General features: G+C 42.6%; 1 protein-coding gene across 4 annotated transcripts in view; it reads left to right on the top strand.

Annotated features, from left to right (window-relative positions):
- TPGS2 (tubulin polyglutamylase complex subunit 2) overlaps nucleotides 1-14,198 on the top strand; it is a 36,844-nt gene that overhangs the window by 7,048 nt on the left and 15,598 nt on the right. For 2 of the 4 annotated variants that reach the window (XR_001292652.2, XM_013943358.2), the window contains exons 3-6: nucleotides 6,078-6,165; nucleotides 8,566-8,697; nucleotides 10,387-10,500; nucleotides 12,024-12,184. Coding sequence is in view for 3 of the 4 variants with exons in the window: in XM_013943358.2 (XP_013798812.1) it covers nucleotides 6,078-6,165; nucleotides 8,566-8,697; nucleotides 10,387-10,500; nucleotides 12,024-12,184 (495 nt within the window). In the remaining variant the exon portion in view is untranslated. Of the gene's footprint in view, nucleotides 1-6,077; nucleotides 6,166-8,565; nucleotides 8,698-10,386; nucleotides 10,501-12,023; nucleotides 12,185-13,550; nucleotides 14,197-14,198 lie in introns of those variants that run through there. The other 2 variants (XM_013943360.2, XM_013943359.2) reach the window with 2 other exon arrangements.

The raw sequence follows: 14,198 nt of genomic DNA, 5'->3' as shown, positions 1-14,198 counted from the left end.
TGCTAGTATTTAATTGGATACAATGGTGGAAGTTTTACAATTTTAGATCAGCTTTTTGAATGCCAGTCAACCGAAGGTCTGCAGAGGAGAAAGAGCTTTATGACAGGATGCAATGCAGTAGGACAGTGGGAAGGCAGAAAAGATTTTTTCCAAGGCTTTCTGTAGAGGTAGACAGGCAGAAAGAGCTGCACGTTGTGAAATCAAACCAGAAATCAATCCTGAATATTTTATTGGAAATTTGTACACTCACAAAAATATTTAAGATAAATGATTGTCAAGTATTTATGTAGTAAAGTATGGAAGTGAAAATTGAGAAATATTCACCTTTCCTGATGTTCCTGCAGTGAGACAAGCAGTAGAAGTGGAAGTAGAGACAGAGTTAGTATGTGGCTGGGACACCAGTGATAATAACTATATATCCTGCTATGAACCAGTTCTACTGCTAAAGTTAAGTTGGCATCCACCCTGCTACCCTCCATACACAGTTTGTAAAAGGAGACATGATACTAAAATATTGCTAGGAGATACTCTGATATCTGCAATAACAGTGCCTAATCGAGGGGGTTCTTTTTCATTCAGAGGAGAAATAAGTCACATCATTGTTTTGCTTTTCAAGAATACAAAATTACATTTTGCTGGGGGGAGCTCAACACCTCAGCAAGCAAAACAAAACGAAGGGGTCATTTTGCCTGTTCCTCTAACTGGCTTGTTAACAGTGTCTGAACTGCCCCTGGCTGTCTGTGAGTGATCCATGCCAGTCACGCTGCTGGAGCTTTGATGTTCTCCAAATATGCATGAGAATTTTGTTGTTTCTGCTTGTGCAGTTTGTCTACAAGGATTTGTTGTTCTGTAATAAAACCATAAAAAAAAACCTTGAGCAGTTTACAGATTCCCTGCTGTGGATTCTCATAGGCTGCCTGATGATTTAGAAGCACTCTCTGCATGTAAATCTTGGTGGGAACTGAGATGGCTATTCCTGGCTATTTTAGAAGTCTTCCGCAATTTTTGTACCACATCTCATTTTGGCTTACAAAGCTTGTGCTCAAGTCCAGTCAACAGTAACTCCTTCTATATCAAGTGTGGTTTGTTCAGTGTGTCAGAAACTTATGTGATGAGACTTCTAAGCCCTTGGCAGCTGTCGATCAGACTAGCTTTTACCCACAAAAGTATGTGTGCGGGCACGCACATCCACAAAAGCCCTTCTCCCCATTCTCCATGTGTGTCCTCTCTCAGCATTAGACAAACCTGCAATCCCCAGAACACGGGACCTACCCATCTTGAATCTTCTTTGTGGCCCCAAGTATGGGAGAGGCAGGCAAGTGGAGCCAGCAGAACCAGTGCATGAGGAAAGGTAAATTTCTTCAAGGTGTGTAATGGTGCAGAGGCTGCAGGAGTTCTGGGACGCCCATAGTATTTCTGACATTGTATTTTTCTGTGGAGTTCTATAATACTCTGACAAATACTGGCTGCAAAACACTATCCTCAAGAGAATTTGCCAAATCCTGTTCTCTGCAGCTGGGGGTCGGGCTGGCCCTGTGTGTTTTGGTAAAGAGGAAAGGGAGAGTAAATTCTGGCAAGGTGTGTTCCCGAGAGCCCCACCTGGATCAGATTCATAAAAGGTGTGACTGGAATGTCTCGGTATGTTGCATAAAATAACCTCGTATGTATTCACTGGCAGCCAAGATAGACCAGTCATGAAATTACATGAAGTTAAGAAGAGAGAAAGGTGGCTGCTGACTTGCTCTGCTACCGGGAAGCCCTGAGAAGTGACATAATTCCCTTCCTCCTCTCCCCAGAAGGTGGACAGAATTAGCTGTTTTTTTAGAGAAGTCTCTCTAGAGTCATTTGCTTTGATCGCTGTCCAGTTCCTTAGGATATTTGCTTGGGAGGTGTTGTTTCAATACTGATTTAAGTGAATTAAATCACTGAGAGGGGATCTTATCAATGTATACAAATATCTAAAGGGAGGGTGTCAGGAGGATGGAGCCAGACTCTTTTCAGTGGTGCCGAGCGACAGGACGCGAGGCAACGGGCACAAACTGAAACACAGACACTTCCATCTGAACATGAGGAAAAACTTTTTCACTGTGAGGGTGACAGAGCACTGGACCAGGTTGCCCAGCGAGGTTGTGGAGTCTCCTTCTCTGGAGATATTCAAAACGCGCCTGGATGCAATCCTGTGCAATGTGCTCTAGGTGACCCTGCTTGAGCAGGGGGGTTGGACTAGATGATCTCCAGAGGTCCCTTCCAGCCTCAACCATTCTGTGATTCTGTAATTGCCATATGTCAGTGTTTTAACTCTGGATTCAGTGTTGATCAGGTCTTGGCAACAAGCTTCCCTGCTCTAATATTCTCTATCCTTAATGGACTGTACTTTCTTGGGAGACTGTTCAGGGATATTATAGACAAGAAATGAAAGAAATAGACCTCACACATCATATTGGACACTTGGGATATTGTGTTTTATGAGCTGATGAGTGTAACCAGATGACTGGGGTAAAAAAAAAAAGCTGCTTGCCAGGGCTGTGGTTAAGCCACTTCTGGCATGTTATTAGGAATATTGTATTTTATGGGGCTGGGGATCATAACCCTGGAAACTACCAGATGAGCAGGGGGAGTACAGTTGCTTGAAGTGAAGCTATTTTTGATATATAATGGTCTTGTTTTTCTGACCTCTGCTGTCAGAAGACCACTGTTTCGAGGTCATAAGGTCCTGTGGCTGAGCATAATGTGACAGATCAGTCAGTCCTTTCTGTCACGTGGGAGAGGTGGGTATTAGTAAAGCCTTCTAGGATTTTGGATAGGCCCCAGATCTGCTCTGATCAGCATTTTCCGCCTTTGTATTCTGCCCCATCATTTGGAAAAGGGTCATACTTAGGAGGGTCCTAAAATAACGGTAAAGTGGAGAGGGCAGCCATTTGGAGGAAAGTGCACGTGTTGATCTTTCCCTCCAGAAAAGGAGAATTCAGTGCAGAAGGCCTATCCACACATATCTCTTTGTGCAGAGACCAGTCATTCCAATGGATCTGGTTCTCCTGCTTACAGGAAGAACCCCACTGAAGTCAAGAGAGCTGTTCCCATATATATTTTTATTGCTGGGGTAGTTTAGTTACAATTGGATGGTTTGCAAATGGACTAGAAATGCTGTGTAAACATTTGTATTCTTGTAAGTTTTGGCAGCAGGTCTGTCATATTTTCTTTCTTCATAGTTTTAAACCTACTCACCACACTTACAGCAACAGCGTGAAAGTAGAAGGGGTGAAAGTGCAGCATGAAATTGTTTAGCACTGAGAGGAACCCATAGATTAAGGTGTGTTTGTTAAAGGCATTTGAAGAACTTCAGATATGTCCACGTGGTTCAGTAATCTTCTGAAACTTACCACCAGAGCTTTGGCCATCAGCATGACCTTATCAAATGACAATAAATTCTTTTCAAAACAAAGCTTTTATGGTATCAGATTCTCTGCTTTAATACCTGTTGCCTCTGGAGATTTTCTCAAGCTGGGTTAGGAAAACACTGTGCTGGTGACCAGGCTGCTGACAGGGCAAGTAAAGTAAACTGCCCTCTGGCAAGCTGCAGAGCCGTTAATATCTGGAACTCATCAATAGCAGTCTGTAGGCATAAATGGATATGCCTAGGAAGCAAATTACTTAACATGTAGGAGTGAAGATTGTGGGTGGGTTAGAGACTCCTGCACTGTGTATATGCTACAGTTTAGGGGACAGACGCTACAACAACTCAGTGAATATGAACATAAATAGGGCTTTAATAGGCAGAATGGCCACCCTGATCCTTGGAGGGGATGTGGACAGGAGGAAGCCAGAGCCCTTCCTTTCTCATGCCAGTCACTGACGACCACAGTTCAGCACCACAGCTGGATGTGTGGCCTGGAGGTAGCTCCTGCTATATAGGTGTGTTGAGAGACAGAATCAGGGCAGATAGTGGGATGTGCATAAGTGGCAGACATGGGGAAGACTCTGATCACCATCTCTCAGATTTTATAAATTTGTGGCCCAGATTAAGTAGAGCTAAATGAACTGTGTGTGCCTGAAGGTTGTTTTGCTGCCTTAGATACTAATTAGCAGGTTCTTCCTTTATTTTATATGGATTTGAGTGTTAAAAGTTTTAGCAGCTGTGAGGAAGTAGCCCCAGCAGACGGACAGTATCAGAAAGCTGTTAGCATCTGGCACCTCTCTGCTTGCTCCAAAGTGATTCAGTAACTGCTCCAAAATCCACCCAGGCCTCTGAGGCCAGACTGTGAATACTCACCTGAACAGCATCTTGATTTGTGGCAGGATAAGCCTGTACAGGGACATCACTGCTGACCCTTTAATGCACATAAAGTTTGTTATTCTGAGTTTCCTTGCTTGGAGGTATCAAACTCACTATGCAAAGAGCAGGCCATCTGCTACAGGATTTCTTCTAAACTAGCCAAATGAAAGAAAAATAACTTTTTGGAAAAAGTGGGAAAATCTGGTCACAAAAATACTTGAATCATCAGGTGTGTTGTTTTGCAAATCTCACACCTGTTAATTTTCCCTGTTCAAGTCCAACTCCCAGAGTCCTGTCACTATATACAAATCTCAGATCTATGTTTTAAAGAAGACATTGTCTGTCCTCATAGTTTATCTGCAAAGCTTGACTCTCAAAGAGCTTATTTGTTTCTTTGTTTCTGAGAAGAATTAAAAGCACATGAGATTGAATAGGGAAAACGGTGACAAGTTGCAACTTGAGAGGTTCTGGCTGTAATTAGGAAAACTTTTTCACAAGGAAGGTGGTACAGCCCTGGGACAGGTCAACACAGAGGTTGTGAAACCTGCATCATTGGAAACTTTAAAGATTCAGCTAGACAAAAGCCACAGCCAACCTGATGGGGTGCATTGGCAGTAGTCCTACTTCAAGCAGGAGGTTGGACTGGAAGCTTCCAGAAGTCTTTTCCAACTAGCAATTCCATGCTCATCTGTTAGAACCTCTTAATCATTAAACTGTCTTCAGTTTTGGAGCCTGGTCCATGCTTTTGGAACCTTGAGGTTAATAGTACTTTAAATGTAAACTCACTTCAGTATTTTTCATTCTCTTGTTTTTACTAAAACTGTTGCAAACAAAACAGATAACTTGTGTGTCATATGTTTCTTGTCTTAAAACTTGACATGCTTCTATACTGTTTCATTTTGTGTTCTTGGAACATCAACAGGAATGGGGGTCACTGGTCAGGGCCTAGTCCTGTCAGCAGGAACAGTGTCTGCAATTGCAGATAGCTCTATGGGCTTCTCATTATGCTGAGAACTAAGCCTATACTCTTCCCTCGTAGTATTTGTTGCTTAGATAGAGAGGCTAAGTTAAGAAAAGCTCCTTCCACAACAAAGATCTGTGTAGAGAAAGGATCCTGGTTCTTAGAAGCTCCCAACAGCTCACTGGAATTGCCTCTTCCACTTTTGGCTCAGGAGGAAGCAGACTTAGGAGCCCCAGACAAGTGCCAAAGTTTGATGGGATGAAGGCAGGCCAGGAGGTTTGTGAGACTGGCTTTGTGTGTGTGTGTGTTTGTAGACATCTTATTAAGTGGACCGTCAAACCTGCTTGAGTATGTGTGACTTTTGAGTCTGCGGAGCTCTCACCTACTTGGAATTGAAAGCCCTCAGAAAAAAAAAAATCATTATACAGCTGTTATACATGCTGTAGTGCAACAGGTAGGAGTAGTCTGATTTGCTCTTGTAAGCCATGTATATATATATAAAAAAGCTGATGGTCCTAATATCTGTGATCTGGGAGTGGGAGTTTCTTTCAGAGGGTCATATGTTGTCTTAGTTGGGGAACAATCCTGTAATAACCCTGTGATGACTGACTGCTCATTGTGAAATTTTCCCAAGTCATCTTTGTTAATACAGTAGCACAGACTCAAGAAATGTGCAGATTCTCTCCAAGTTTTAAGTTGAGATATTTGGGATGATTTGAGTCATCTTGGAGTTCAGCAAAATGTTTGGTAGCAAATGTTTTTGTCCCTGTGTTCAGTTGCTCATTGGGTTTGAGACACGTCCAGCATTTCTTCATAATACTTTGGCCCTCTTGTGATTTGCAGAAAAATTCCTGCGTATTGCCAGAGGATTTAAAGAACTTCTATCTGATGACCGATGGCTTCCAGATGACCTGGAGTGTGAAGACTGATGGTGAGTCCATGTGATCCTCTCCACTGATACCCTCATTTCTGTGCATCCAGTCTTTCCTTTGCAGAATCCCTTTAGTTTCAGTCTTTCTTTTTGCACAATCAGTACCTACCTCTCAGCATTCTGCTTAAGTCTAAGCAAAAGCACACACACACCAAGTCATTTTGAGTGAAAAATTAACACCATGCCTTAACTGGAAGAAAAAATGAAGTAGTCTGTTTCTGCTAGACAGCTTGATCAGTGACTATAGAAAACTGACCTCTGATTTAATAAGTGAGTGCAGTTCTACATGGGATCATAGACTGTTTTAGAGAAGTTCTGGTGAGAAAAAAAGATGAGTGCACATCAGAAGTCCCTTCCTGATCCAACAGGACAAAACCTATTGCTTGCCTGTGCTGGACTCCCACAGAAGAGACTTGTATACTGAACCAAGCAAGTCTTCATGACATAAATACCATTCTGTAGCACATTGGTCATCTGTTGACATCCAGATTTAGGTGTGTAGTTTAAATCTAGTAATTAGGCTCCCTCTGTAGTTCACAGAGAGGCGGCTTTAGAGAGGACAATATTCCATCATGCACCCGTAGGAGGAATCACCCTCCGATAATGGCTCTTTCTCATTAAATAATATATGTATACACTATCCAAAGAGACCTGAACTGTGCATTGATTTTTAAACTGGCAAATTGTATAAAAGGCCTATATGGTGACGTTATACTAACAACATGATCCCTCTCTCTTTTTCCACTTCCATGATATGAGGATGGAATTTTCCTTCACATCACATTAGCATGTGGATTACCCACTGTGAGCCATGATGAGTGCTTTAGAAAAGCTTGCACATCAATTAATACCTTCGTTGTCTCTCCACTCCGAGTGGTAGCTTTAATCTGAGGGAAATGAATCTGCCGGAGCTATCTGATTGCTCACATCTTCAAGCCAGAAAGAGAGAGGCAAGGAAGATCATGACAGTGTTAAGGTCCAGTGTGTCCTCCTAGCTGCTTACATTCTTACCCAACTCAGCTGAGATGGAACATTTGGGATTTTTTTTCTTTTTGAGTTGGTTTCCTGCTTTTCACACAGGTCTCACAACTGGGTTGAAGCCAAAGTCCATCAAGCATCTGAGCAGAGGTCACACAGGTTATGTTAATCAGCCATGAGAGTAAGACCTTGCTCAGTAACATGGAACAATGTACCAGAGAAGTGCCTGATCTCACGCTTACTGAGATCTGTCGAAGTTTAACTACCAACAACCAGAATTTCTAGCCCTGAGCCTGATTCTGCTCTCCCACCAGCTTAAGTCCATTCACTGGAATTATTTCTGGAGTTACTGGTGGAAGTGAGAGTAGGACCGAGCTTTATTGTTCATCCTTGTGTGGCAAAAATCAGGCAGTTCTTTCGATCTGCACTGGGACCCTGCCATTGTTATCCTGATGCTTGTTGCCTTACAATTAGGTTGTCAGATGAGACTATGGGTACTGCTCGTTTCAGGTGTCAAATACATGCTTCTCCTCTGGAAGCAGAGTTTGTTTTCAGAGACATTGGACACCTACTCTAATACCTGCATTGACACCCTTTGTGTTTCAGGTGAGATTTAGTGTGTTATGACCTCTGAAGAGTCTTGTTTTCAGGGTACACAAGTGCACAGAGCCTAAGGCAGTTCACATAACTCTCTTGTTTGAGCAAGCATCCAACTATGCCTTCTGAGGCCCTTCATGCTGGCATGTGGCTGAATTGGGTGCTTGTGACTTGGTGACTAGTGACAGCACAGATTCCTCAGGAGAGACAGGTGACAAGTCCTCAAGCATTCGTTCAGGAGCACCCATATGCTGCCATACTGGTAATAACCCATGTTGGAGTGGAACCCAAGAGCATGCACCCTGAGCAGGTGCATGGTGTGGAAGAGGATGAGCTGCCCAGTAAGGTGCGGATGGGTGGCATGATTCTTGGAAGGAAGGACAGAAGCATGGAAGAGCATTTTGTGGGGGTGGCTGCAGCTAGCCAGGATTTTTAATAGCCAGTTTCACAGGATTGGGCTGACACAGCTGCATCACAGCCCTAGTCAGCAGTGCAGTTCTCTTACCTGCACATCTCTGAGATGATGACAAATAGAACTTCCCCTTTCCTAGTCCAGATTATAGCAGATACAATCGATAGAGGTCTCTGAGTTGAAATTTCTTTGGTTCTGCAGTGGGGCAGAATCTGCTGACGTAATGTTGTCTGAAAAAGGCTCATTTTTGCTCCTGTGAAGCCTGGCTTGGTTAAGTATCCAGCCTTGCTGGACATACCCATCTCTTCCCCACCTCTGTGTTTTGAAAGGATTTCACTGATGTTTGGGGAAACAAAAATACCTCCTGTGCTTTCCTGATGCTAGGATGTGATTAATGATCAGTCTTATTGCAGATACCCCAATGCCCCTGGGTTCCATGGTGATTAATAGTGTCTCGAAGCTATGTCGACTTGGGGGTTCCTCAATGTACACTCTGCCTAATGCACCAACTCTTGCTGATCTGGAAGATGACACAGATGAGGAAGGTAATGTTCTATTAGCAGGCTAGAATACATGCTTTGCCTCGTCCCCTTTGCTTTGTTAAGATAATGTTAGGGTGTAGTACATGGATATAACAACAGAAAAGGTCACTCCAAGTAGAGATGATTTTTTTGTCTCCTGGGCCATATCTACCATACGTCCTATTAGTCCCCTACAGCCTTGAGAGATGTAGACGCGTATACTGTGGATCTCATGGTGATGTTAACTCTGCCAGTCACTAGTATTATTTCTATATTCTTTGACAGCCAGTCTGCCCTCCTGTTCTGTCTTTTGCCTTTTTAAATTTTTAACTAGGACTTCCTCCAGTGACTCAGTTTATAAATTGTTTCTGTGCTTCTGGTGTTATATAAACAGAAGGTAACAATTTTTGTCTTGGTAGTAAAAAGGCAGCTGGATATGCTCTTCAGAATTGGAAAAACAACTTTGGTATATGCATTTAAATGTGAGACGACATTGGAAAATGTTGTGTATTTCCAGACTACCTAGAAATGCAAGGCATCCTGCAGATTAAAAAGCAAAAACAATTACCAAAAAACTCCTTTCCTCAGAGCTCTTCCAGTCTAACAAGACTGGAACAAGTAAGAACATAAGACCAGGGCCAGATGTCATGCTGACTCTTTCAAAAAAAATTGCTGTTTGATTTTACAGTCTTGTCACTGAATCTCTATAGCTCTTGTAGCTTCTGAATGTGGCTGATCTTGAGCTTGTTGGATGAACCTTTATTTCTGCAAATTCCAGTTCGGCTACAGTCCTGGATTCCAGCCACTGGAATAAAATAGGCCCAATTCTGCTTCCATTTAGCCACTCAGAGCCACTGAGGTACCTACATGGTACATTGAGAAAAAGTTACGTCTCCCACAAGAGTTCTCATCCTGACTTCCATGGAAAGCTGTTCTTAAGAGTACAACTCTTTATGTCCCCCTTCTTCCTCGGCAGGATTAAAATTCAAAGTGGTCTTTTGCAAGAGTACTCAGCTACATAGTCCCAAAATGGTCCTGCAGAAAAGGCTCTGTGGTGGTGGTTGATCACAAGTTGAATATGACTTAAAATACTTGGCTGTTGAGGAGACTGATGTCATACTGGAATGTGTAAAGAAATATATGTCTTCAAACTCATTAATGTCTTTTGTAAAGAGAAAAGAAAAAACTGTTCTCCCTGTACTCCATAAAAAAAAGAAGGTAGGACAAAAATGGATGTTGGATAGAACAGAGTTATTGTGCTTCAGCTGCAGCAAGGAAGATTCAGGACAGGCATGAGAAAAACTTATAAATGATAATGATGCATTGGAGTTGACTGCCTGGCAATTGTGGCATCTCCAGCACTGGAGGTCTTTAAGAAAAGATCAGACAAACACCTCTCTGGAGTGACATCCATAAAGTGACATCCTGCCTTATCCTGCCTTATGCCAGAGAAGGGCTAGAAGACAATTTGATTTCCTTTCCAGCCATCTGATTTTGATTTTGTGATTTGTTTTCCTACAGGAGAGACTTACTATTTTTCTCACACTTTTTTTAAACATAGGGAAATTAATCCTTTCCAAGAAGCATAAAAATAATATTTTGATGTAGTTCTTCAGTTGATTTATTAATACGTACCAAATAGATTGACTCTTTGCAGCTGAATCAGTCTTTTTCCAAACATATTTCTTGAAGGATTTTTTTCTGTTTTTAAAGGTAATGAAGACAAACCAGAGAAGCCACACTTTGATTCTCGTAGTCTTATCTTTGAATTAGACCCATGCAATGGAAATGGGAAAGTTTGTCTTGTTTATAAGCACACTAAACCAGGTAAGACTGAACAGAGTGTAGTTAGTCATCTGTTGCTGCAGGTTGTGTCTGGGGGACAGATATGTAGTATTATATCTTACATTTTTTATCTTCATTACATTTGTAGATGAACATTTACTGGAAAGTCATGGCTGCACTGAACGCAGTGGCCAAACCTTACAATGACTTAGCTGGAGCTAACATTTCCTTCCTTTTAATGTTTGAGTCAGAGTTATAACTTGCGATTTCTGCAGGCAAAGCATATTTACATATCAAAACAGCAAAACACTCACATATGACCTACGGACAATCGTGTTGAAATACTACAGAGTTTAGCCATTCATCTATCTCCGGCTACTTGCATGTCTCAGAATACTTCCCTCACATTTTGATAAGGAAGGGTGTATTTTGCTCAAGAAGCAAAGGTTGGATGGCAAAAAAAGTCCTCAGCCCACTGAGACAGTTTTAGACTGGTTCTGCCACCTTGCGCATGGATGCCATGCCTCTAGGTGCCAACTAGGTCAGAATTTGACAGGGAGGGTCAAATGGGAGAGCCAAACCAAGCTTTCTTTTGACGAGTACGCAGAAAGTTGTTTTCAGTCAAGGACTAGTGAAACACCCCAATTACTTGTAAAGTAGCAGTCATCTGACATTCAAAGTGCACAGGTCACTATGTGTACACGTTTACATACACTGTGTGTGGGTGTGCACGTGCAACCTGTTCTTAGTAAAACCCTTCCGTTATTATCTTGTGCTTGTAATTGGGTGTGGCTAAAATTCCCAGGACCGAAACTTCTGACTTGTCTTCTTGCCTTTCAGTGTTAATGATTTCAGCCCACTGAGTGGATGACCTGGGCAAGAGGAGGGAACCTTGTTTACAGGTGTTGATGTCAGCATAGGAGGCATTGTGTTTAACTAGCAGTGTTCAGAGTCTCAATTTATCAAGTAAAGTCACTTCTTTTTATCCCTGCTAATCTGACTGTGATTTCTTCTAAGGAAGTTGCCCCCCAGCGAAATATTTAATCACTGTGGAAAGTCTTTGCAAAATGTGTTTTTGTTGGCAGCACACACTCCCATGACTTCCAGACTCTGGACTCTACTCAGTAATGCAGATGACTGACTACTAAGATAGTTACTGTTTTTACTTTGCGGGGCAGATAAATGTTTGCAATAATCGTACTTTGAACTTGTGTTACAAAATACTGTTGTCCAAAGATGCTCCACCTGGAGCATCAGTCCCAGGTGGGGAAAGAATAGTGTACCATCCATTTTACAGTGGGGGAAGTGTATAATGTCTACTGCGTGAGTGTTCAGTAAGGCTGAGAGCAGAACCAAGACCCCTTCAGCCCCCATGCTCTGACCATTAAACCATGTTGCCTCTGGATAATTGTATATGTTAATCAGGGATGCTGTCTTTTAGAAGCCTTTTGGATAAGTATGTCAAGCCTTTTGGATAAGTATGTTGTGTCTCCCAGCTGATGCTGGCCAGGAGTTGATCTCTATCATTGCAAAGCAGCAACATAAATTTTGTTTCCTTTTTCTAGTTGTCTCCCCAGACACAGAGATATGGTTCTTGGACAGAGCTCTATATTGGCATTTCCTCACCAAAACCTTCACAGCCTACTACCGCCTGCTCATCACCCACCTGGGTCTTCCACAGTGGCAATATGCCTTCACCAGCTATGGGGTCAGCCCCCAGGCCAAGGTAAGACAGCAGGATCCAGCTTGTCAGTATTTAAAGTAAATCTGGACCAGAAAACACCTTTCTACCTTTTGACAAGCAGTCTGCAGGCTCAGGTAGGCCCTCCTAGTGAGCCATGGGAAAGTCCATGAGCCTTTCCCCTCTAGGCATGTTACAGTCATTTATTTACATGAGCAAAGTCACTACTGTTGTGTTGACTCTGCTTTTTTCACCTGAGTTGGGCTCTGTCTCTGACCTCTGATAGCAGGTGGTAGAACCCCAACTATTTCTGTGCTTTCTGGGCTCTGAAGCCATCCTCTACTTCCATGACTGACATCAAGTGAAGAGATATAAGGGCATTCATCCCCACAGCTATGTAAGGTTTGTCTAGATCAGCTTTCTGGGCATTGCATGGAACAAGAGCTGTCTGGGTGAAGAGGGAGGTCTAAGTACACACTGGACAGAAACCCAGAGGAGGACTATGAGCTTTAGCCTTATAAGGGGTACTAATCCCTTTCCATCCTCCTCAGTCACAGAGGTGCCCTACGGAGATGGTGCCCAAAAGAGCAATTTAAATCCCAGCAGTTCCAGAAGTACTTGTGGGAGAGTACAGCTTTCATGCTGTTCCCTCCTCCAGGTACAGCCTGCTGGCCAGTCCAGCTCATTATTATCATTAAAATTGCTATTCTGCTCTGTCAGAACCCTGCTATTAGAGACTCCTACCATTCCTCTGTGCTCGACTGGGCATTCAGCCCCAACCCAGCTTCCACCTTGTGGAGGGTCAGGAAATGGAGCCGTTAATACAGCTGAACACAGCGCATAAGCCTGTGCAATGTTTGTGCATGCTGGCAAGGCCTGGTGGGTCTTGGTCAGTGTTCTGCCCTTACCTGTATTGATGATATGATATTCCTTGGTCCCTGCCTCAACCCTGTGCATGTATCAAAATTACTCACTAAAATCACTGCCTGCTTCCTGTCTATCAGTGCCTGCAGAATTTGGCTCTTTGTATTTCTGTGTTCTTCCCTGATGTACTGTGCTCTACCTTATCAGTCAGGGCTGTGTGCATGGTACTCTAGCATATACCTGTGCTTTGCCTTTCTGTAGCTTTCCTGCTAGAACATTTTGGTACGTTCAGTATATTCACAAACCTTAGTGAAATCACTCATGTATTCCCTAGCCATTTCACAGCTTTTGTTAAATTATATCCTCCTAATATGTTAACCATTATCATCTTCAAAGGTCTTTAAGGATGATATATTAAAGCCTTTTTCCATTATGCAGTACATTAACTGATTGCCCTCTATATTTTTCTATTGATCTTCTGTTTATCTTGTTCAGCATTTCGTTGAGGGTGGTTTCAGTGGGGTTTGTAATATCGTATCCCCTGCAGTTTCATTTCCTGACTTCATGCAATGGACAACTGATAGGAAGAGCACTAAGAGATGGGAACTGCAGGGCATAACATTACGGGGGCATCTGGGAACCAAAAAAATGTATTGTGATCACTTCTAGGCATAAAATAAGGCAGAAGAGAAACAACATATATCCTTTGTGTAAAGAGTTAAAAAATCTGTATTGTATATGTGAAGGGAGGGAGGGAGGCTGTATTTTAAGTAGTACAACTAGTTTGGTTCTGTTTCATAAGCACTCTTAAATTCCAGATTTTTTAAATCCTTTCTGCTTCTCTGAATCTAAATAAATGTGGTTTAGTTTCATCCCCTCCTCTTGTGTTTCCTCCTGTTGGTTTAAGTCAGAAGTTGCTCCTGATAGGAGTTACACTGCAAGAAAGGTAGTTTTAGGTTTGTGTCTGGTTCTCCTCTTCCCTCTCTGGAATGTGAGGCAGTTCCAGGGCTGTAGCTGCAGCTGGGACCATCCTTATCACAGGTCACTTTGCACAATCCAGTAAACTATTGCAAACTGATATGTGTTCCTGCTGCTGTATGATTAAAACCAGGTCTTGGGGATGAGGGAAGAGCAGGGAGGGAATGTCTAATGGCAGCTTCATTTTTAACATCCTCCTTCCCCACCATCCTGCCTT

This window comes from Apteryx mantelli, chromosome Z (genome assembly GCF_036417845.1).
Source record: "Apteryx mantelli isolate bAptMan1 chromosome Z, bAptMan1.hap1, whole genome shotgun sequence".
In the NCBI taxonomy this organism is placed as follows: domain Eukaryota; kingdom Metazoa; phylum Chordata; class Aves; order Apterygiformes; family Apterygidae; genus Apteryx; species Apteryx mantelli.
This window is presented reverse-complemented; position numbering and strand designations above follow the sequence as displayed.